The sequence below is a fragment of the Pogoniulus pusillus genome, chromosome 6 (genome assembly GCF_015220805.1).
Source record: "Pogoniulus pusillus isolate bPogPus1 chromosome 6, bPogPus1.pri, whole genome shotgun sequence".
Taxonomy (NCBI): Eukaryota; Metazoa; Chordata; class Aves; order Piciformes; family Lybiidae; genus Pogoniulus; species Pogoniulus pusillus.
This window is the reverse complement of record NC_087269.1, coordinates 6912703-6937735: the sequence shown is the minus strand read 5'-3', so window position 1 is coordinate 6937735 and position 25033 is coordinate 6912703. Positions and strand designations below refer to the sequence as shown.

Genomic DNA, 25033 nt, shown 5'->3' with positions numbered 1-25033 from the left:
ACTTCTTAACATCCAGCTTAAGTCTCCCCTCCACCATTTTAAAGCCATTCCTCCTCATCCTGTCATTACAAGACCTTGTAAATGGTCCCTCCCCAGCCTTCCCGTAGCCCACTTCAGATACTGGAAGGCTACTATGAGGTCTTCTTGAAGCCTTCTGTTCTCCAGGCTGCACAGCCCCGACTCGTGTAGCCTGTCCTCATAACAGAGCTGCTCCAGCCCTCTGAGCATCTTTGTGGCCCTTCACTGGACTCTCTCCAACAGTGGCGTCCTTGTGTTGGGGGCTTCAGAGCTGCACACAGTACTCCAGGTGGTGTCTCATGAGAGCAGAGTAGAGAAGGGATACAGTACTTGAACTAATGAAATAAGGCCACATTTCTTGATGGTAAAGTTCTTCCAAATATTGTTTTGGTTTTTTGGTTGGGTTTTTTTGTTTGTTTGTTTTGTTATTTTTCCCCCCAAAACTGAAGCATGAAGTTTTTCACCAAGCTTACAACATACTAGGGCGAGGAGTGGGGAGGGAGTGCTTTTGAAGTTTACTATGCTATTATTTTGTTTCAGTGAATACAGATAGGTGTTTTTTTAACCTTCTAATTAAGGTTATAATGAATATCTGCACTCTTAATTGGAAATGCTTTCCTTCCCTCCTCCTGAAAGGAAAAATTCAAATGTCATAATCTCCCTCTGTCTTTCAGATATGAAATACTTCCTGATAGAGTTAAGAATAGCCATTTGAGTCTTGACACCATAGATGTGTGAGGTTATCTTCAGTAATGAAACCAGATGGAGAAGTTTCCCTCTCTGATTGCCTCTTTATTTGTGTCAGTATAGCTGTGGATCAATACAGTAAAACACTGAAACAATCTGGTTCAAAAGTAATCCTCCAGGCAAAGAGTTATTTCTGTTATTACCAAAGGCTCTTTGAGCATGGTCTAAATAATTCTCTATTTGACAAGACTTTTGAATTGAATGTTTAGAAGCTTCAGCTGTATGCCTGCAATGTTAAAAGTGCTAAGGCTTACCTATTCCACAGTGGTGCTTCTGAAATGGCCTTCTGTAATCGTTCCATGCTCTGCTTTATGCTCACAGCAGTTTAGGGCATTCCAAAATGGTCATGAAAAGAACAGAGTGACTTTCTGAAACTTTTTATCCCAGGTTGTTCCTGGAACAGTAAGAGCAAATGGGTCTGAGAAAATCCAGTTAAATGTTCTCAGGGACAGAAAGATCAGACCTGTAAAAACAAGGATTTTTTGAATTTATTTAGTTAGTTAGCCAAAGTAAAATGTTCTGCTATTAGTCTGACTTGAAGCTAAAGCTGAAGCACTTCCTCTCTTATGAAAAAGTTTGATGTGAACAGCAATGCTAGCATAGCACTAGCTATGTTCTGTTCTGTACTAGGTTGGTCAATACCTGTGCTCAGCCTGCAGCATTTTCCCACTGGAAGAACAGTCTGTTAGCTCTAGGATAGGCTTAGTTGATGGATTCCTTTTTCCTAGCAGAAATAATCCAAGGTTGCTCCCATAAGGAAAAAAGTCATGAGGCAAAACACAGCCAGGCTTTCATGCAGTAAAACAGAAGCTGGCAAGTAAGACTCTGACCTATTTTGGAGATGGTGTTTCAAAGACTTTGCTGTTGAACTTCCTTCTTTATTACATCAATTTATGTTATTAAAGGAATGCTGAAAAGGCTTTTTGAGACCTTTAAGCTTATTGCTGCTTGTATGGAACTATGGTTGATCTTTCTTGAAGCCACAGATTACAGAGAGTATTAATGCAATTGTTATCTTGAAAGATAAAGTGATTTGCATCATCTAATGAACATTGCATACTGGTGTGAGATGGGTGCAGTAAGTCAATGAAACTGACAGTAACCATGTTCACCAGTGTCTGACAGGCAGGAGTACAGGTGAGCTTTGGCAGGTACCTACTGCAAGGATGCTGGAATACTCTTGGTTTCAATCCCTTGTTTGCTAAGTGAAGTAAAAGCCTGATGGTGTATTGAAGAGAGCCTGAGGGAGCTGGGGCTTTTTAGCTTGGAGAGGAGATGACTAAGGGGTGTCTTCATTCATGTTTATATAAGGAGTGCCAGGAGGATGAAGTCAGCCTCTTAGTGATGCCCAGTGACAGGACAAGGGGCAGTGAGTGGAAGCTGAAGCATAGGAGGTTCCGTGTGAACCTGAGGAAGAATTTTTTTTCCTGTGAAGGTGACAGAACACTGGAACAGGCTGCCCAGGGAGTTTGTGGAGTCTCCCTCTCTAAAAATATTCAAGAACCACCTGGATGGGTTCCTGTGAGATCTGCTCTAGGTGATCCTGCTCTGACAAGGGAGCTGGACCAGACGATCTTTCGAGGTCCTTTCCAGCCCCTGACATTCTATGATTCAAATTCCAGAAACTGCAGTCTGTTGCAAGTGTGCATATTGAAATCATAGATTAAATTCCTAGATGCAAAACTTTATGCAGATTCATGCCCTCTTAAATAATTATGCCACTTTTGCTTATAATGTAAATACTTCTTTGAACCTGGGAAGTGTTGACTGAAGTTCAGTGACTATTTGATATCTGTAAGGTCTTTTCTTAAGAATGTTCAATTTTTTTTCCTAGCTGATGGCTTTCTTGGAGCCATTAGGAAACTGGTGCTTTATATCATTTTTCAGAGGCTCTGAGGAGAGTATTGTTTTTTTTTTTTCTTAAAACTTTCCATGTTCACAATCACCATCAGTTAACCTAAGACTTCAGAAATGGGATGGAGAAAAGTATAGCATAGGCTGAACCACTCCTTCAACCTAGACCAAAGCAACTTTGTGTCCCTTCGCTCTGCTTTGAACCTGTGTTCCAGTTTCTGCTTCTTTATTTTTTTTTAGCAGCTGGACATCAACCTGTTCAGATGTGCTGAACTGTAGTAAGTTCTATTACATGTGGTGTATTTGCTGGCATGCATGACCTGCCAGACCCCACAAAGTAGCAAAAACTTGCTGCACCCTTAGCAAGTTTGCTGACAACACCAAGCTGTATAGTGCAGCAGACATGCTGGAGGGCAGGGATGCCACCCAGAGGGACCTTAGCAGGCTGGAGAGGTGGGCACAGGCTGACCTCCTGAGGTTCAACAAGACCAAGTGCAGTGTCCTGCATCTGGATCGGGGCAATGCCAAGCACAAATACAGGCTGGGCAGTGAGTGGCTGGAGAGCAGCCCTGAGGAGAGGGACCTGGGGATGCTGGTGTACGAGAGGCTCAACATGAGCCAGCAGTGCACACTTGCAGCCCAGAGGGCCAACCAGATCCTGGGCTGCATCAGGAGAAGTGTGGCCAGCAGGTTGAGGGAGGTGATTCTCCCCCTCTACTCTGCTCTGGGGAGACCCCACCTGGAGTACTGTATCCAGGGCTACTGGTTTGATTAGAGGGCTGGAGCACCTCTCCTATGAGGACAGACTGAGGGAGTTCAGTCTGGAGGAGAGGAGACTCCCAGGTGACCTTATTGTGGCCTTCCAGTATCTGAAGTGGGCTACAAAAAATCTGGGAAGGACTTTTCAGGATATCAGGGAGTGACAGGACTAGGGGGAATGGAGTGAAGCTTGAGATGGGTACGTTCAGGCTGGACATGAGGAGGAAGTTCTTCAGCAAGAGAGTGATGAGGCCCTGGAATGGGTTGCCCAGGGAGGTGGTTGAGACCCCATCCCTGGAGGTGTTTAAGGCCAGGCTGGATGGGGCTGTGGCCAGCCTGATCTAGGGTCGGGTCTCCCTGCCCATGGCAGGGGAGTTGGAACAAGATGATCTTTGTGGTCCCTTCCAACCCTGACTGATTCTGTGATTCTATTCTAAGTATTTTAACTGATTTGGCCAGGAGCAGCACTGGACAGTGCATCTCTCTCAATGTGACTAAAAGCATGGAGTCTAATGGTGCAGCAGGGAGACATTTGTAATGAAACACGCTGCCAGTGGCAGGAATGAGTACTGGCTAAATGTTTCCTATGTAATCAATGAGAAAATTGAGTTACAGGCTACTTTACTTAAAGAAGAATTTAGATTTGCAAATTTATTACAAGTTCTTGAAAATTCAATGCTAAAATGAGTCATTACAAGTAAGTTAGCTGTCTGAAATGAAATTAGATAATAAACAATCCGTTTTCCTGCTGTAAATTAGTGACAATAATTCTAATATGCACCTGAGCCCATTATTTTTGACACTTCATAAAGTGGCAATTGATAGTAATTTGAATTGGCAGACTCTTATTGAATATAATCTCTCAACAGGAACAAGCTAATCAATTTATTAATCGTAGAGTTACTCAAGTTTGGGTTTATGTTGCTCCATCATTCAGAAAATTAACTGTTAACATTGGTTTTGATTAATATAACTTAAACATTGTTGTTTTCGTTGGCTGAATTACCAAGCTTAGACTAATTAAATAAGTGTTGATGCCTTCTGAATTAGTAGCAAAACAGAAAGTTATGTATGCTAAGTTGTGAAACAAATCCTAATTCTGTAATACTTAATCATTAAGCAGGCATTTCAAAACAGAGTGTTTAGTCTTGCATTGCCTCTTGAAAACTGCTTGTGTGGAAGACCTAGCCACTTGAAGTAGTAATCATCAGCAATATTGTGATGAAGAGTATTACCAAAGAATTTCTTCACAGAGAAAATGATTGACATTGGAATGGGCTGCCCAGGGAGGTGGTGGAGTCACTGTCCCTGGAGGTGTTCCACAAAAGCCTGGACAAGGCACTTAGTGCCATAGTCTAGTTGATTGGCCAGGGCTGGGTGATAGATTGGACTGGATGATCTTGGAGATCTCTTCCAACCTGTTTGATTCTATGATTCTATCATTCTCTGATTTTCCTCCAAGTTTATCTAGTGAATATTGCCATCTTCCTTTATGTCAAATTAAAGCTTTCTTTAAAGTCAAAATTGCACACAGGTAACTCCATCCTACTGCCAGGTCATCTGGACAGATGCTCTAAGTGTGTGAATTCCACTGTCTACAGTGAGTGTTCAGGGAATGCCCAAAACCATCAGTTTAGATTGCTCTTTAAGTCAAAAGAACTTCCCTGGAGAGCAGGGGTCTGCTCGCCTGTCTCTGACTGCACTAGCAGAACCTATGTTGTGTATTTTGATTTGTGTTGACATAAATTTAATTACATAATATTAAATCCTTAATTTTCATTAAATGAACTCTTGCCTCAATAAACATGAGTCCTGGCCCAGAGCCCTGTTTTGCCCATATAAGCATAGAATTCCTTTTACAAATTAGAATGACCTTGATCACCTTTATTTGAATAAAAAGTGGTAACAGTGGGTGCATAAAATACAAAATGCAAAGTAATCTGGTTATATGGGATGGCTTTTTTTCTGGCTTATATGCTCAGGGAAATGGTCTTGAAGTATGAAGTTGGATTGTATTTTATTTGTCCTTTCAAAAACTTGTTCTCCCTTTTCTAGTATGGCTTGGTAAAATAACACCTGACAGTCATTCTGTGTCTTGGATCTTGCTTGCCAAGTGGCAGTTTTCTTTGATTAGGGATAAATTAATCTTCTATTAATACATTAGTTTATCTAGAAAATGAAATTATTACTTGGTAAAGATATTAATGTTTAGGTGCTGTTTGAGTTACCTCTGGTTCTTTTCAGCAGTTTTCACTGAATTAATATTTTTTAAACCTTTTTTTTTTGAAGGTTATACTGATATATATGAACTGTGGGGATTGATCTGGTTTTGCTGGGACAGAATGCTAGGCCAGCTCATGGGCTGTAAGCCACTAGCAGCTTTGAGTCAGCCAAGCCAGCTGACCCAAGCAGGCTGCAGAATTATTCCAGACCAGAAACAACATGCTCATAAAATGAGGACATTTCCTGGGAAGGGTATTTCTTGTTCCTCCTCCCCCTGCTTCTCCCATTTTCTTCACCCTCCCCGCAGGGGTCACCATAGCTGGAGAGGCTGACTTACCAGTCTGCTCTTGAGGACTGCTTTTCTGTCTGCTGTGAGCACTGTACATTCACTGGGCTAAGTTTTGTGGTTTCAAGAAATCCAATCTCATTTCAACCTATGAGTCTTTCTCCTTTTTCCAGTTTCCTTTCTCATCTAGGGAGGGTCATTGCCTGATAGAGCAACAACCAGCTTCAAATACTGGCTAAATGTAGACCAGGAGATGCTTCCTTTGTTTGATCACTAAATAACTGAATACAGCACACAGATTTGAACAGTGAAGATCATTTTTGCAATACAAGTCATTGTTTTGGGGAGGTGTAAGGTACAGTGAAGTCATCCAAATGCCTGCTTTCTTATTTCAGAGCTGCAGAAGCTGGAGAGTAGACTGGAGCTAGGCTATGTATCTGAGCAAGAGATGGTATAGTAGTTGTGCTGTCTTGGGAAGGATTTCTCCAAATGTCTTCTTTTTATTGCTAGTTTACTTCAGAAGTAATCAAGAATGTCTCAAAATCACTTGCACTGTTTACCAGTTGGTGTCTGTGAGACCGGGTGTGAAATGTTGGGCACATCTCATTGATATCCTCTACCTCAATATTTTTTTTCTAGTAAACAGTGTAAGCTAAATTGAGATCTGACTGGTGAGAAAGGAGAAGGCCTAACATGCTACACTACTACGAAGGTTTTCAGTGCATACTGTGTCAGACCTCTTTTAACACTGAAGAGCATGGATGCAATACATCGGTTTAGATTGAGATGCTGGATTTTACTATAATAGCCTAATCCAAACCACTCAGCCCTTTTCAGCTGCTCTGCACTCTTCCAAAATTGTTCCTAAAAAGAACAATCTTTAAAAATGGGGCATTTGAGACAAGTTAATGATGCTATAGCTACTCGAGATAACCACTGCTTAAGAGTGGCATTTGCTGCCTAAGCAAAAGGCTGCATACAGTGAATAGTATCTAAGTTGTTCTCTAGCAGCCTGTAGAGTATTGAAGAGAGAGACATATTAACCATTAGAAGAGCTGTACAGTTAGACAAAACCACAACTTCATTGTGTGAAGAAGTGCAAAGTGAAAAAGAGGTTGACCTAGTTTTATAGTTAACTTCTGCTTATACTTTGCACCAAGTTAAAATCCATGGATTTGAGATGTCCTTATAGAATCGTAGAATGGTTTAGGTTGGAAAGGACCTCAGAGATCATCCAGTTCCAATCCCTTGCCATAGGCAGGGACACCTCCCACTAGAACAGGTTGCTCAAGGCACCATCCAACCTGGCCTTGAACATCTCCAGGGATGGAGCATCAACAACCTCCCTGGGCAACCTGTGCCAGTGTCTCACCACCCACACTGGAAAGAACTTCTTAACATCTAGTTTAAATCTCCCCTTTGCCAATTTAAACCCATTACTCCTCATCCTGTCATTACGAGACCTTGTAAATAGTCCCTCCTCAGCCCTCTCGTAGCCCACTTTAAATACTGGAAGGCCACTCCAAGGTCTCTTTGAAGCCTTCTCTTCTCCAGGCTGCAGAGCCCCAACTCATAACCTGTCTTCGTAGCAGAGCTGCTTCAGCCCTCTGAGCATCTTCATGGCCTCCTCTGGACTCTCTCCAACAGTCTTTCTTGTGCTGGGGGCTGCAGAACTGTACACAGTATTCTGGCTTCATTTCACTTTCAACATTATTACTTTGCTGTATTTTATCAGTGCTTATGCCTCTATGTTCTTTTTCAAGGACAGTCTCATTACACCCCTCCCCTCACCCTCTCTCCAAATTTTTTGTGCAATTAAATGCTTACCTTTAAGATACCAACTGTGGTGGTAGAGTGCCATATTGAAATAGGTATCCTGCATAGCTTGACTTACTGTGAAAGTTTCATTTGCCCTCCTGGTAAATCTAATTTAAGCATTCAGTGTCACCATTAGCCCTTTTTCTGTAATTATGTGAACTGATATAACATGAGGAAAGGAGACAGCTTCAGGCTTTGAGTTTAGTATCTCAAGAAAGATTTGTGTGTGGAATGGAACTGCTCAAAACCAAGATTTCACTCTTAAGCTAGAAAGAAAAATGAAAATATTTTTACATCAATCCACTTATGTTCTTTGTCAACATTCTACTCATGTCAATATTTATCTGAACCTTGTGTTCTAGGCAGGGAGTGGGAATATATCTGAGTGTGAGGAGATGGAGATAAATTGAGTTTGAGTTTATTTTGGGGGTTGGTGGTTGATTGTGTTCTGGTGTTTTGTTTTGTGGTAGTGTTGTGGTTGGTTGGTTGGTTTGGTTTTGTGTGTGTTTTTGATATTGTTTGGTGGCTTTTTGGGTTTGGTTGGGCTTTGGGTTGTGGAGGTTGGTTGGTTTGTTTGTTTGTTTTTGAAAAGACACCCCCACTTCCCAAGACCCTGAACCTGAAGAAGTAAAGTTTGTGAAGCTAGACCGTTGTATCTCCTTTCCAGTAGATCACCTAACCTAATTCCAACCTGCCAGTGTGAAGGTGCGACCCTGACATATTTTGGTTTTGGTTTATTTTTTTTTTTTGGGACAGCTTCCCCCATCTCTATCCCTTGCCAAGTCTCCCTCCTGCATTGGAAAAGAATCAGCAGCGTTGGAATATTATCATGAGCCTCTTTTGTCCTGGCAAAGAGGCAAGGTTGACTCTATCAATGATAAATGTTAAAACACTGTGCTTTATACTGCAGAAGCTTTTGGCCTTCAAGGTTGCATTTGTATTTCTAATCAATTAAGAAAAATTGAGAGGATCAGGGAAAGCAGCATCTGTTGCATTCAGAGATGACATCATGTAAGTTATTGTGTCTTTTATTTACTAGGGTATTAGAAATACACTTACAGTCACAAAACTTGCCTCCTATTGATCGTTCACTGGTGAATTAGTCTGTGGAAAGAAAGAGGTGGGGGCAAAAAGGAAGAATCTAGCTGAAAGGGACTTCTTTTAGACTAAAAAGAAACAAGCAAACAAACCAACTCCCCAAAATAGCACACACCTCCAAACAACAACAAATCTCAAAACCAAACCACAAACAAACAAACCCCAAGCCAACCAAACAATTCACTGCTAACAAAGCTGAGATTTCCTTTTTTCTTAATGGTGTGTCAAATAACATGAAATTAAAGCATGACTTTATTTGAAGTGAGGCACAATATCACGGAAGGCAGATCTATCCTCTAGAGGAGTTGGCTATGGGACTAGTCAGACTGGTGACTGGAAGAAGAAGGTACTGAATAAAAATAACATTGGAAACAGTCAATTAGTTAAAGTGTGAGCAATGAGGGAAGTTACCTTCTGCTTTGAATTGTACTGCTACTGGCAAGCTCTTGCTGACCCCTGTTGTGAATTATGCAAAATTAATAATCAATATTTTGCTATCCAGGTGAGGATTGTTAATAACTTGTTTATGTACATTAGATCTCACCAGAAGACTTATTCACAGTGCACAACTTGGACATTTACACACACATGGAACAGGCAAACTAAAACACTTTAAGAAATACCTAGAAAATACAAACATTAAACTTAGAACTGGAAAGATGTTATGCCACTTGCCCACTAGGGGACTTGGGAGGTTCCTTTCTGCTACTAAAGCAAAAGGCACAATAGAATCTAGTTACAGAATTTCTTACAAAGAGGCTTTGAATATTTACTCACATATAGTATCAGACAGTACCCAAACGCTTGAATAGAGTTCTGTTGGTGTCTTGAAAGTTGTTGTAGGCAAAGCAGAGCATAATGTGTCAGGGCAGTGCAGGCAAAAGCCAAAGGGAAAAAAAACAGCCATGTGGCAAAAGTCTATTTGTCATTTGCCAGAATGTAATGGCCTCTTTGGCCACAAAGATTCACCACTCAGGATAGCACTTTGCCAAACCTGGCCATATTAGGTGAAGCCAGGAGCTTGCTTTCCCTTACTTGGGAAGTACAGATCTGGGCAAATCTTGTCTTCTCCCCATACTCTGCTTCCCCCCTGCCAGCAGAGGGAAGGAGATGATGGGATCATGCCTGAGCAAGCCAGGACATGTGTCTTCCACAACAACCCCCTGCTAAATGAAAATACTGCTGTCTGGTGTTACACCCATTCATGAGCATACCTGTCTGTCTGGGATGAAAGGGAGGCAGCTACGTTAAAGTCTGCAACACCTCTTTATTGCCATTGCTTGGTTTTATTTCACGTCCTTAGTTTTACATCAATTCAGAATCTGACCCCAGATTGTCACCTGATTTAAATGAAGAATGATTTCCTCCCACCCCAAGAGCGCTATATAAGCACTAACATTTCCAAACAATAACACAGTCAGGGTGTAAAACTACTTTCTTCTTCCTTTATGTGGTGTTGTCTGACCTTTCATTGGCATGCCAGTATAATTAATGATGCATAATTACATCCCACTGCTGACAAAAAGCTGAAGTGTTGTTTTCTTTTGTTAGTCAGGATCAATTATCTGTAAACTCACTCTTTTGAATTCTCTGTGTTTGATCATCAACTATGTATCTTGGAAAATAACCCAACCCTCCTCATTCATCAGAACGTTGACTTCTCACACTCCCCAGCTGTGCGCACACATATAATGACAAGGATGTTTCTGTCATCTTGTTTCCCCTCAAGTAAGTGTTGGTTGACAAATACTTGCTGGAGTAGTATGTCGAGTCTTCCTAGATAAACTCTCAAACATGAAGTTAAAAGTCAAACTTTGCTGCTATGTTAATTTCTTCTTATAATTAAGACCTTTTTTAATGGGGGAAAAGCATGCAAGTAGTGCTTGGGTTGCAGTTGCTGTGATGCTACTGGGACTTGCAGGTTAGAAATGACCACTGAAGGTCAGGAGCATGGGAGAGGCAGAGCAGTCTGTAGCTGCTATCTGGACAACACACCTCCAGATACTACCTCTCCTTGTATACAAGTACAGACCCTCATTTTCGATGGGAACACAAATCTTTTCTGGATGTCAAAATCTTGCTTTTACACTAATACATATCAAACTCAAGTGACACTTAGTACTTTATTTTCTAGAAAGCTGGAGAAAAAAATTACTCTTTTTACCACATGGTTTCCTTGTAAACTCTGATGTTCTTAACAGATCACCTTGACTTTCTGAGTTGGGTTAATTTTCCTCCAAATTAAAAAGAAAAAACAAGTTCCAAACTTGAAATGGATAGATAATTGTAACTCCACTCTTGTGGATGTTCCTAGCTGTAAATTGGTGTAAGATTTGGCAGCTTTTTCAGTCATATCAGTATTACCTCTTTGATGAAAGAGCCAAAAAGAAAAAGCTACAGGTTTAAAAAAAGAGCTTGGTTTGAGAAAGTTGGACATTATTAGAGGTCAGTTTTAAAATCAATTCTGTATGCTGTATTTTGTGCAAGGCAAAATAGTGAAAGTACAGCTGAGGAAGTGTTAAATACTAAGAGATTTCCAGCGTTTTCATTATTGATACTTGCATGATTATTGCAATATGCTAGAACTCTAAACTCTCAGTCAGCCTATGACTGACTCAGGTGCTAAGCAGAGCAATGAACACAAGTCAGCATGCATCCTTGAGATGAATGAAGCAGATTCAGGAGGAATCTAGTGAATGGATGTGGTCTTTTTTCTCAAATAAAACAGCAATGTAATCTGACTACAAGATCTGTACCCCTAAGCAGATGAACACATAAGCTTGTTATGGCTGCTACAAACTGACCTGCTCTAAAAATCTTTATATCAACAGGCAAGTCTGTCCTTTACCTATCAAATAAGCAGTGAAAAGCCAAAGTTAGAGTACCTGATCCCGTGGAAAACATTTGTAGGTTCCTTAGCTACTGATAAAAAGCTTAATAGAAGTCTGTTTAACCAACTGGGGTGTTTAAATTACTTGGCACTCATGGGAGAAGTAGTAGGATTCACACTGTCATACGGATTGCAAAACTTTAGCTTGCATGCTTTGCTTCATCTCCTTTTCCTATACCCTTCTTACACCCTAGATGTAAGATAACGCACGTCCTTGTGAGTCATGGCATGAGCACAGGGAGCACAGCCATGGCTGGTGGTTCAGTAATACAAACTGCAAATGTCATTTTCCTTTGTGGTGCTGTGATGTCTTGTGAAAAAGTACCAAAGCCTTTTTCTACTACAGCTCTTAAGCTGATATGACAATAGGCAAATGTCCTATTGCAGAAAATGCAAGAGTCGAAGCAGGGCCCTAGAGCAGGTCAATTATTTCAATTATCTGGAATTCATGATGAAAACCAGCAGCAGCTTTCAGGAAATATGCATGAGTCTGGCAATTGCTTGATCAGTTCTGACAGTCACTGCCAAATATCATGTCCCATCAGGTTTTGAAAAGGGAAATCTTGGAACAGGTGAGTTATTTCAGTTACCTATTCTCCACCACAGGAGTGTAGCGTGGTTCTCAGGAGATCTAACAGGCCACCAATTGCTTGGTCAAGTATAACATCATTGACAAATTTCACAAGGCAGAAAGTAAGTACAGTATAGACAGAAAAAGAGTACATAGAGCAGAGGGATTGTTTGAATTGTCTGGGCCCCTTGATGAATAAGATCTTCAACTGCCATCAGCAGTTCCTGTGGCAGGCAAGTGATAACTGCATTGCTGTGACATCACTTTAAAGTCTCGTATGGCTTAAGCATTTAGACAGCCATAAAGAAAGCTGAAATTTATCTTAGCACTGACTTGACCCACAACTAGCTTCACTGCTTGAGAACTGAACACTGCAAAACTGGTTCGTGGGTGCTCTGCAGCCCTTCATAATGTTTAACTGCCTCAGAGAAAAGTTCTGAACCATCACCAAACTCACTGTTTGTTGCTTGCCTTTCTTTTTTTGGTTGTTGTTTCTTTGGGGTTGTTTTTGCTACTTTTTTCCAGGAGGAGTCAGCAGGGGGAAGCTAAGGACTGCTGGCTGTCAGGTCCCACGACAGAAAGCAATAGCTTAGATCTGCTTATGAATAAATTTGATTCTTAGTTGCATAATATGCTAGGTCCAATATCTGGTAGGACTGAAATTTGGTAGGAAAAAATGACCTAAGAACACACTCCCTCACTTTGCCTTTAGTCTTTTTCCAGGTTGCAGCTGACACAATCTATCTTTTTTTTTTGTTTTGTTTTACATTTCTCTTGATGTTAAAACCAGTTTATGTGATGTTTGCTTTTAGGAGCTACATGGTACCTTATATCACTATCCCCTTTGAGCTAGAAGTTGTTTATTGAATCTCATGCACAGAAATCTACTTTACACACTAAAGGCTAAAGAACAGAGGCCACTGAAGAATTAATAGGCTTTGAAGCCCTGTGTTGCTTTTTACAACTAAATACTGTCTGAGCTTTATCAGGTTTCAAGTCTGAGTTCTGCTTTATTCAGGCCTTGAAGGCAATTGAGAGAGTCTATAGGAAGCTTCTGTTTGAGCTAATGTTTTGTTAACATCATTCAAAAAGTTAACGATATAAAGCATTTTCTTTCTGAAGCCTTCAGTGTACTTAAGTTCAACTCAGCACAGAATTGATAGACAAATATTTCCTTTGAGTAATGAACCCACTTATGCAAACATAGCCTAGTTGGGGGGGGAGGGGGGAATAACTTATGTTAGGAGATGGATGTCAAAGTGTTTCTAGTCAAAATTGTAATCCTTTCTGCTCTTACATTGCAAAACTAAACAGAACCAATGAGGAAGAATCCCAAGGTAAATTTAGCTATATTAGTTCTTGACAATATAAAAATACAAAATTCAGTTTTGTGAAGTCTGAGTGAAATAAATGACAAACCCCCAAAACACCCCCCCCAAAAAAAACCACAACAACAAATCAACACACATATGCACACAAAAACCAAAAGGGGGCAAAAAACTCCAATCTCTCTTTATTTCCCATTATATTTATTTGAGATAATTGAGGAGGGACACATTGATTACATTACGTGCAATAAAAAAGTGATCCTCCTTAGTATCTTTTATCTGACCTGACCATTTCCTATTACAGGGAAAACGACTTCCAATTTGAGATCAAGAAATTACTTTTGATGGGAACAAACCTCTCAAAGTGCTGAGGAAAATTGATCTTTTCCCTGTACTTAATACTGGTTTGAAATCTGTGAAGTACCAAACACCTGTCACTTCTGATCATTTCCATCCAAAATTGAAGTTACTGAGACAACATCGCTGATGGTTTTTACAACTTCATTGTAATGAGTGACATCTTAATAGGATTCAGATAGTGACTATTGGAGATTAGGCTTCATTTTTCCCTTTTTCTTCCCTTCCAATAATTTGACCATAGAGTATATAGTGCTAACTTAGGATAGTTCAGAATCAGGTATAGACTTAAGCTGTTTTGCAGTCTACTTTTCTGCTCAGATCAACTGTCTATCTCTGCAAATGAGAATGTGAATAGTTGCACAGCTAAAACAGAATCACAGAATGTCAGCGACTAGAAGGGACCTTGAAACCTCATCCAGTCCAACTTCCTTGCCAGAGCACAATCATCTATATCAGGTCACACAGGAATGCATCCAGGCGAGTCTTGAATATCTCCAAAGAAGGAGACTCCACAATGCCCCTGGGCAGCCTGTTCCAGGGTTTTGTCACCCTCACAGGGAAAAAATTCCTAATCATGTTTCCATGGAACTTCCTATGCCTCAATTTCCTCAACTGCCCCTTGTCATGTCCTCAGGGATCACCCATCAGAGCCTGGCTCCATCCTCCTGGCACTCACCCTTTACATATTTATAAATATTGATGAGTTCACCTCTCAGTCTCCTCCTTTCCAAGCTGCAGGGCCCAGCTCCCTCAGTCTCTCCTCATAAGAGAGATGTTCCATTGCCTTCATCATCTTTGTGGCTCTGCACTGGACTCTCAAGCAGTTCTATGTCCCTCTTGAACTGAGTGGCCCAGAAATGGGCACAGTACATCAGAAGACTTTCAAATACTGGGGTTGAATCCCACCTTTTCTCACATATGATGTACTAAGTTAACACAAGGACATTGATCTGTTTGTGTAACCGCCAGAACTTGAAGCTTTTTTGAGGTGTTTGTTACACATTTGTTCAGAAACTGCAAGTTTAGTGCTAATAAACTCATTGCAAGTATTGTAATAAAATAACAAGAACTAGCAAGCAGGGCTTGCAAAGAAGTGTCTTGTGGTTCAAAATGAAGCTGAAGATGAGCTCTTCTTCAGCTTGTTAAACTATTAGAGCAAGGTCCTTTGTTGTAGAAACATTTTGTGACCTAGTTGTTTGACAGGATGGTGCAATAGAACTTTGCAGCATGTAAAATATAATTGACAAGAGAGAAAGTGGCTGTTTTTTAGGTGAAACAGGGATGTGAAGGGAGGACTACAAAATAATAAAGTCAGGGAAGAAATGGAAGTGACCAGTGCAATAGGTTGAAAAATGGCAGGAGACAGAACTGGTAGAGAACATGAATATCATAGAATCAGTCATGGTTGGAAGGGGCCACAAGGATCATCTACTTCCAGGCCCCCTGCCCTGGGCAGGGACACATCCTACAACATTTTACATCTTACATCAATTTAGCATCTCACCTCAATTTACATCTTGCCTCCATTTTATATCTTACCCCAAATTTTTAGCATCTCACCCCAGAATTTAACATCTTATCTCCATTTGACATCTTACCCCAAAATGCAAAAAACTAGTATCATAAAGGGACTTGTGGACCTGAAGGATAGCAGGGAGAAAAAGGAGAGAAGATATTTGGATACAAAGGAAGAAAGAAAAAGGAAAGGGCAGAGAAAGGATTGGAAAGCTTCATATTTGAAAAAGAGAAGTTAGGTAAGCTACGTGGTGTGGAATATAGGGCAAGTAAAAGAGTGGGATTGGTTTTGAAACCAGGATTAGCTGATGCTACTCTTCTTTTGGATACTTGGGTGTCTTTTGGCAATCACAAGTTACCACTGCAGAGTGTTTTTACTTTCTGTAGTGCTATTGTTCACTGTTCTGTGAAGAAACCCTGCTTCTCTCTGCTCCACTAAAGCAAAATGTATCCAGGAACCTCTTTATAGTCTACAGTTTCCTGTTCAGGTGGAGGCTTTCTAGCACATTTTTTATTACAAATATCATCCAAGGAAAGCTGTTAGGTAGCCTTTTAAAACTGGTGTCAGCACAAGGGAAAAGTATGTTTGTATGTGGTGTTTTCCAGAAAGCCTGCTTTATCTCAGAAATCTCTATCTAAAAATCAACCAAAACCCAAACAGTAAAAACTGTGGAAGGAGAAGGGTTTCAATGTGCTGTAGTCTTAGTTAAATTATCATCAATTCATTTACCATTTTGCACCTTTGACACAATACTCTTACTCAGTGGTCCTAAAGATAAAAACATTGAAGATTGTATTTGAAAGAATGAAGATAGTTTTTATTGGTGTTCTTTTAGGATCCAGCACAAGGACTGAATAATGCTCCCAAAGAAATACATTTGGATGAAGATGACTGAACATGCAGATCCAAAGGCCTTTTAGGATATGGTGAACCTTTTGGCCTTGGATGAAGAATGTTCTTGGATGAAAAGAACTCCATCTGAAAGACTTTTTGCCTTGAAAATTGCAAAGATATGAAAGACATAAAGGAGACAAAGATTTGCAGCTGAATTCTTGCAGGGTGCATTTAACAGTGGCTGACATTGGCATGCAGCCAGCCTGCCTCATCTCTGTGGAATGTCACATGCTTGTACCCCTTACCAGTCTCTAATGACTTCCCAAAAGCCTCTCTGGGTTGTTCTTTTTTTTTTTTTTTTTTCCTTTTTTTTTTTTCCTTTTTTTTTCCTGCTTTCTATTAGCAAATTATGTTAGCAAATTTTAATTGCATAGCTTCTGTAGTGAAATTAACACCTCTGGGATTTACATATATCATGTGTAGCTAAAAAGGTAAATGAGGAAAATACATATTATGCTTGGTTCATCAGATTATAATACCATGCTTGTACTTGCAGTTGAACAGGTAGTTAATCTTTGTTTTTCTTTGAGGTTAATGAGTTGCCTAAGCTTAGCATGGCAAGAGTTCACTAACTGAGTCAATAAACTGACACTCACAATATGGTCAGCCATGGTTACCTGGGCAGTTGAATGGATGTCTTACCCTAACATATCGAGTGATGTTAAATCAATAGGAAGGCATCTAGTAACTGTTTCCTCACTAATATTCAATTTACTTGAAACTTGATTGTCCATTTAACTGTTTTCAAAGTGTCCTTATTTTTACTTAATAAAAAATTAGGCTAATTGTTTAGAATATGATTTGAACCATGCACTTAATGTAATGTGTTTGCTGAAGCTGACCTTCAAAGCGTATCTGGATACAGACACAATACCTAACATGTTACCATTCTGCTAACATGGCAAAAGTTGTCTGCATGCAGAGAAATGCTGTGCCAAAGCTGAAGGGCTTATTTGTCTTTTTGTCTCATGGAATCAATCCATGTGGATGGAGGCTTAGTGGTTTTCACTGTCTTAGGTAGGATTCTGTAAGTCTTCAATTGTCATACCACTGTCCCACCGTAGAATCTCTTCTGCCAGCTGGGCTTGCTTAGTGGATCTGCTAGTATTCAGACATTTATGGCACCTCTGTTCTAAAATGCGCTCACTGTCATGTATGTAGTGATCAGACAAACTTCTCAAGGGACAGACCCAAAACGATACTATTTAATTGAAAAGTGCATCTCCCACCAGAGTAGCTTAGGTGAGTGTAGCCTTATCAGATGAGGACTCCTTGGTCTGAGTCCCCTGAATGCCCCCTTCAACTTGCTAAGAATTTTTTTCTTTATCAGACATTTCTTCTGGCTCTCCCATCTAGCTTTACAGTCAGAGTTCTAGAAGCTGCATTTAGCCCAGAAGTAGACTTTTCTAAATTCTCATATGGATGTTGTCCCTTAAAAAGCCTTAGCATCTCTGACCTGAAGAACTGGGAGAAAACAGCCTATCTTCAATAAGTGGTTTTACTCTGTCTTTTCTCCTCACAGCTCCTTGTGTCTGTTCTTCTCTTATCTGGCCTTAACTGATCATAAAAATTTGTGCATGACTCTTGACAGTGTCAGTTACTGCAGGTTCTCTGTGCCTGGATGATTAAAATAATCCATGTTCAGATACATATGTATGTTTGCCTGTGCAAGATGTTACTATAACCTGCCACCAGCTAGCAGATACTCATTGAAATGTGTGGATATGTAAATCAGGCTATGGCTAGAACTTCAGATCTCTAGATGCTGGACAGTTAAACTCTATTGTTTACTACTGATTATTAATGTACTGATGCTGTTTTGTTACTGCTCTAATAAAAGAAACCTTTACCCTTGCTTTTCTATTGAATAGTGTATATGGCAAAGAGGTCCAGGGTACTTATGTAATAGGAGACAAAAAAGCCAAAAGGAGTTGTCTGGCTTTACCAAAGCAAGGTGGTTTTCAGTGATTGTGCCCAAAACCAGGTCAGTCATGGATTAACTTGGATTGCCTGTGTGACTTAATATTTTTCTTTCTTTTGGTCACTATTAAAATGAGTAGTGTTGCTGATTTGACTTGTTTCCTTGCCAGGTAATGTTTTTGTGTGGTTGTACAACTGTTCCTAAGAGAAGCTACAAAGGGTAGCCCTGAGTCAGCAGGGAAGCATTTGCTGTAGTTAAAGTGTCCCTTTGTTTTCAATCTGTGTGATCAGGGAGGTGGTAGAGTCACTGTCCCTGGAAGTGTTCAAGAAAAGACTGGATGAGGTACTTAGTGCCATGGTCTAGTTGACTGGCTAGGGCTGGGTGATAGGTTGGACTGGGTGATCTTGGAGGTCTCTTCCAACCTGATTGATTCTATGATTCTATCTAGAAACTTTCCCAAATAAATAGGTTGGCAAACTTTTCTGGATAGATATGTGGCTTTTGATCTAGTTTAGTTCTTTGTTCTCCTGGTGCTTGAGCTGTGCTCCATTACAGATCTGTTGCTACTCCCAAGAGGTGAATAAGAGTCTGGATGGTTTAGGCCACAAGATGCTTGGGTTGTTTTTCTTCTTTTCCTAGAATTTCTCTTAGGCAGTATTTTCACCTTACATTAAGCATGAACAGTACTGGATGTGTGGACAAATGCTGATTGTTCCTTAATAGGGAAAATGTTGTCTATTAATCGCCTTCATCACTAGTGTGCCTTCCCCTAACTTAAACAGAAATTCACCATGCTTATTTGCTAATACTTGAACTAATTAAAAGTATAGATCTATGCTATAGCTTTATAGGTGAGGCTGGGAAATGCATCTCTCTCTTTACTTCCTTTACATCTGAGCTTCTGTGTTTGACTCTAGATTTGGAAGTGGAAAACTTTTGGCTTGCATTTAAGATGAAACTTTCAACTTATCTTCTGGCATTGAGTCAACCTTGAAATAATTTGTATGGGGCTTTATTTTTGCTTCTGTTTTCTTCTACTGGCTTTTGTCAAAGAACAGCATAAGGAGTGAGATATTTGCTCCACACAAAGTAGAGCCTTTGTATTGAGGATTCATTTATCATGGAGACAAAGCATAACAAGATCCTCAGGCTGAGGCTGAAAGTCAAAGAATTTGATCAGGAAAGATGATGCCCATTTTAGGAAGCCAAAATATTTTACTGTTGGAATGCACCATTCAGGGAATATGATAGATTTTCCATTAGTGGAAGTCTTTGATCAAAACTGCATATCTTTCTAAAAGAAGAGCAGCCTCAAGAGCAAGCAGCAGAGTCTGATGCAGGAATTATTGAATGAGGAAGTTTTGGACCATTTTTATGCAGGATGAGTCCTGTGGGTACCATAATACCACAAATGGTAGTAGTTATTGTAGAAAAGTGAGATTAGACTTCTGCTATGGAAGTGGCACTTGGGAGAAAATTATTAAAATGGAGCCAAAAGCAACTACACCTCATGCTGCTGGGCATCAGAGAACGTGGATGATGAATGTTAGGGCTAACTTTGTTATAGCTAACCTTGTATCTGCCATCTCAGAAATGCCTGGAGAGGTAGGTGAGCGCTTTTGTGTAGGCAGGAGACTGTTAGAAGAAAATTGCAGCAGCTTTTATCTTCGCAGGTCAGAGTTACAAGTTCGCAGGAATGACGTTACTACAGATTTTCTTCTGTCGTGGCTAAGGCATCTGCACAGAACCCAAGATCTTTCTAGGCCCTTTCAAGTCTGAAGTGTTTAACCCTAAGTGTCAGGAGAAAGCCACAGTGATCTTGTCAATATTTGTGTCGTGTGAGTATTCCCTTATTTGCTGCTGTAGTTGTCAGTGGTCAGAAGCAGAGCAGCAGTAGAGAACCTCCTGACAGACTAAAAGTTGAAGTACTAAACTCTACTGGCAAATGGTTACACTAAGACTATTTTGTGGGGGGTTGTTGAAGGGACATTGTAGAGAGGCTGGTGCTGGTCTCTTCTCACAGGTAATTGGAGACAGAACAAGAGGGAATGGCCTCAAGCTGAGACTGGGGAGGTTTAGATTGGACATTAGGAAAAAAGTTTTTCACAGAGTGAGTGGTCAGGCACTGGAATGAGCTGCCCAGGGAGGTGGTGGAGTCACCACTCCTGGATGTGTTTAAGAGTTATTTGGATGTGGTGTTTAGAGATATGGTTTAAGGTGAATCATGTAGAGTAAGGTTATAGATTGGATTTGGTAATCCTAAGGGTCTTTTCCAACCTGGATGTTTCTGTGATTCTGTTGTTTGGGGTGGAAAGTGGGGTTTTGCTTTGGGGTTTTATTGTTGTTCATTTATTTTAGTGATCTACAAATGACATTGCAAGACAGTGTGACATACATGCATGGAGCGTGGCATGAAGCTTGTTAAGGATTTAGTCAGAGCATCATCCTCATTACTAGTGGATTCTGACACATTATGACATCAGGTCCTGCATAAACTTAGTACTGGTCACACCAACAAGATTTTTCAGACTTAAGATGTCTTATTAATGTTTGTATGTCATCATCTTGAGTACTGTGCTCAGTTTTGGGCTCTTCAGTTTAAGAGGGACAGGGATCTGCTCGAGAGAGTCCAACAGAGGGCAACACAGATGATTAGGGGATTCAACACTGCCTTAGGAGGAGAGGCTGAGGGACCTGGGGCATTTTAGTCTGGAGAAGAGAAAACTGAGAGGGGATCTAACATAAATGTTTATAAATATCTGAGGGCTGGGGGTCAGGAGTGGGGGGACATGCTCTGCTTACTTGCTCCCTGTGGTAGGACAAGGAGCAATAGATGTAAGCTGCAGCATGGGAGGTTCCACCTTAACACAGGGGAACTTCTTTATTGCAAGAGTCCCAGAGCACTGGAACAGGCTCCCCAGAGAGGCTGTGGAGTCTCCTTCTCAGGACACTTTCAAGGCCCATCTTGATATGTTCCTGTGTGAGCTGAGCTAGATTATATGGTCCTGCTCTGGCAGGGGGGGTTGGACTCGATCTCCTTGGGTCCCTTCCAACACCTAACATCCCGTGATCCTTTGATCATAGTCTTTTCAGTGCACCATTTTATTCTTCACACTCCTATTGGTGTTGGTGTACATGGGCAGTAAAATCTTCAAGTGCTGCAGAGCCCACTGTTCTCAAAATCAGGCTGTTCTCCTGTGTTTTCTACGGTTACCCTCATACATTCCAAGCATAAGGACATGCTTTAAGTACACAGCTTTCCACTTGTTTTCCACATTTTCAGAGATGCTCTAGAGAGTTTTTCTGCGCTAGGTTAGTAATTCCTCTTTATCCTGCAGCTATGTGACAGTCATTGATCTCCTAGATCTTACTAATCCTGGATTTTTACTTTATCTGACTTGTGCATGGACAACTGGAACTGGAAAAGTTCTGCAGTACTCAACTCACTTTTATCTTTTGGGGAAGAAAGGCTTCAGAGACAGTCCCCTACAGTAAGAAGCATCAACCTTAGTATATTATAGGCCTTTCCTTTAGCCTTGTACTGTGATTTTGACCCTATGAAGTGAAAATTTGTGGAATGGTCGTCCAAGCAGCATTTTTACTTACAACTCATCTCCTCAGTTTCACTGTTACAACCTCAACCTCAATTGTTACATAGGAGATGCCAGAACAACTAGCAGGTGATGATTTTGTTTGTAATACTCATTCTGCATCCTCTTTTACTTTATTTGAAAAGCCTGCTACTGTAAATGTGGTCAAATTGTTAACCCTTACTGATAAATGTGCAGTATTTCTGCTCCTGGTAGATGGACCCATTGACTGGTACTGCTCTGTGACAGAGAGGAGAAAATGAGAGAGAGAAAAGAGATAGAATGAGAGAGCAAAAATCCACAGAGGATAATTTTCTTTTGAGAGGAAAGGAATGATTTTCCATTGCAGGTAACAGGGATTTTTTGAGAGCCTGGAAGAGGTTAATTTACTCTGAGATACTTCTGCAGAGGAAGCACAACCTGTAAAGTGATCTTGACACCAGTGGCAAACATGAGACTTCTGCCAGTCTCATTGTCCTTCTCTGTTGTCCAATGTACACATGACATGTGACAGGCAACTTTCATAGAATCAACCAGGTTGGAAGAGACCTCCAAGATCATCCAGTCCAACCTAGCACTCAGCCCTAGCCAGTCAACTAGACCATGGCACTAAGTGCCTCATCCAGCCTGTCCTTGAACACCTCCAGGGATAGGGCTTCCACCACCTCCCTGGATAACCTGTGCCAGGGTCTCACCACCCTCATCGTGAAGAACTTCTTCCTAACATCCAGTCTGAATCTACCCATTTCTAGCTTTGTTCCATTCCCCCCAGTTCTATCACTACCTGACACCTTAAAAAGTCCTTCCCCAGCTTTCTTGTAGGCCCTCTTAAGATACTGAAAGGCCAGAATAAGGTCACCTCAGAGCCTTTTCTCCTCTCCAAACTGAACAGCCCTAACATCCTCAGTCTCTCCTCATAGGAGAGGTGCTCCAGCCTTCTGGTCATCCTCATAGCCCTTTTCTGGACATGTTCTAGATATCTCTGAAATCAAGATGTGAAGTGTTTGTGATAACAAATTAGTAGATTTCCCTCCACCCCCCCAAGAAAACCATCTTCCAAATTCATTGTTCACATTGAAGTCCAGATGATCCTAATTTTGCCTTGTTTTTCTCCTTCGCACTGTCCCTGCTCCTCCCCAAGACTTCTTTACCTCCAGACAAGGTATTAAACATCATGAAAGTATCCACAAAAAGCAGGGCTAGAAGTGGTAGTCAAGTGATAGGCTTTATTTTGTACTGAGTCATACAATTTAGTTTTCAGGTAGCACACAAAAAAAAGCCCCAACACCCAAAAAATCTCAAAAAAGACCCTAGCAACAACAACAACAAAGAAACCCAACACCATAAAAACCCCAAACGAAAATGCAATGGAAGTTGTCAAAAAGCTGACACTCTAAATACCAGAAAATATTAACATCTATTGTCAGGAAAAATAAAAAGCATGAATCACTCCATCTCCATGACACATTTCAAAACTGCTATACCCAGCACAAATTATAGTTTGTTTGATGGTACCAGGGATAACAGTACTTGAGGGTTCCTCTCTGGGTGCCCAGAGTTAATACTAAAAGGGTTCAATTGTCTTGGCTTACACTATAGAGCTGCAGGGGGGTGAAAAAAAGGAGAGGGGAAAAAAAAAGAGATGAAGGTTTTCTGAGGTCATCTTTGGTAAAAATAAAAGCTGATACAGAATTACTGTTAATAGCTTCAATCAAAGGGAAATGGTTTCATGTTTTGTGTATTGCATTCATCCTGCAAAACAGAAGTTCTATTTGTGTGTGAAATACTGATTTGTTTTCTCAGTGCTGTACAGAATATTTCCAATGTGACATCCTCTTTTTCACCAGGCATGTCCTGCACAATTCTGTATTTCAATTCTTTCTGTTGTCAAGCTCCTGATAGGCATATCAGGAATGCTTCCCGTGCCCAGCAGTCATGTCAGTCCTAAAGGGAGGAGTTATAAATATGATCTTGCCTGTCTGAAAACTCTTGTGAGGAACCATCCTCCCTTAGGAAGCCTATCACCTTCGATTTTGCTTGGATTGCCTTTAGCTGGTGGTCTCCTGTGCTTTTAGGAGAGGAATAAAACAGCTTCGCTGAGAACTGCACGAAATGGAAGACCTTCTCGAAGTGGCCACTTGTAGGCAGCATCTTGTTTAGTTTCAGGGAGAGCAGGAAGAGATGATGAAAATTTTTGTGCAGTGGTTCCTTGTGGAAATTCTGGAGAGAATATTGTTTGGCAGCACTGAAAAGAAACAAACCAAAAATGTTGTAAGGACTTGTGTGGGTAAATCAAGATTGCTTTCAGTGAACGCTGTTGAGAAGAGAAATAGCAGCAGCCTTGAAGATGTTAAAGGATACAGGCAAAAGGTGGAATTTGGTTTGTTTAGCTCTGTTGTAGTGCCTTACTTGTAAATAAACATTTTCCAGATAGTTCAGGAGGATGGACTCTCCAAGGGGCTGAACAAAATACGAGAGACATGTTTATCCCTTTCTGTTGGTCTAAAATGCTATGTAGTTTGAAGCACAGCTTATCCTGGGCTCTCTTCCTTGCTTGCTTTTCCTTCTGTCTCTTCTTCTGGCCTTGCTTGCTTCTCTATGCCAATCGTTTGGGTTATTGGTAAGAATACTGATGGGGAGCAGGGAGAGATAATATTGTGTTATCTGGCACCAGCCCCTGGTCTTTGTGTCCTGGGGGGTAGCTGGGCTATTGTCTAGTTGTATATGTATATATGTATCTGTGTTTATTACCTGTTCTATTTAGCCTGCTTTTGTTTCATTTTACTTCCAAATTCTGAGCAAGAGTAGTAGTTACATTTTAGGAAGTAATTTTATGTGGTGTAAAACCACCACAAATTTGTTCAAAAACAAATCCTGCTTTTGGTGTTGTTTGTTCTGTTGTGGATTATTTTAATTGAGGGGATTTTTTAGGATAGGAGGTTTTGTTGTTTTGTTTGTTTTAAGTTAAAAAAGCCCAACTACAGTAAATTTTAATTCCAAAGTATATAATTGGCTTTCTGTCTACACTCCAGGAAAATTCAGCCATCACAGAAGGGAAAGCACTGTGATATTAATCAGGTACTTACTTGGTTTATTATTCATGTGTGAGAAAGAAATGTAAGTTCTGCTTTTAATCCTGAATTTTACCCTACCTGTGGAG

The 25033-nt window shown here is 40.6% G+C and overlaps 1 protein-coding gene across 9 annotated transcripts in view; it reads left to right on the top strand.

Annotated features, from left to right (window-relative positions):
- ATRNL1 (attractin like 1) overlaps positions 1-25033 on the top strand; it is a 624604-nt gene that overhangs the window by 489190 nt on the left and 110381 nt on the right. For 3 of the 9 annotated variants that reach the window (XR_010302494.1, XM_064144317.1, XM_064144313.1), the window contains one exon: positions 16304-16511. The exons of the other annotated variants lie outside the window; for them this stretch is intronic. Coding sequence is in view for 2 of the 3 variants with exons in the window: in XM_064144317.1 (XP_064000387.1) it covers positions 16304-16363 (60 nt within the window). In the remaining variant the exon portion in view is untranslated. Of the gene's footprint in view, positions 1-16303; positions 16512-25033 lie in introns of those variants that run through there. 9 annotated transcript variants of the gene reach the window in all.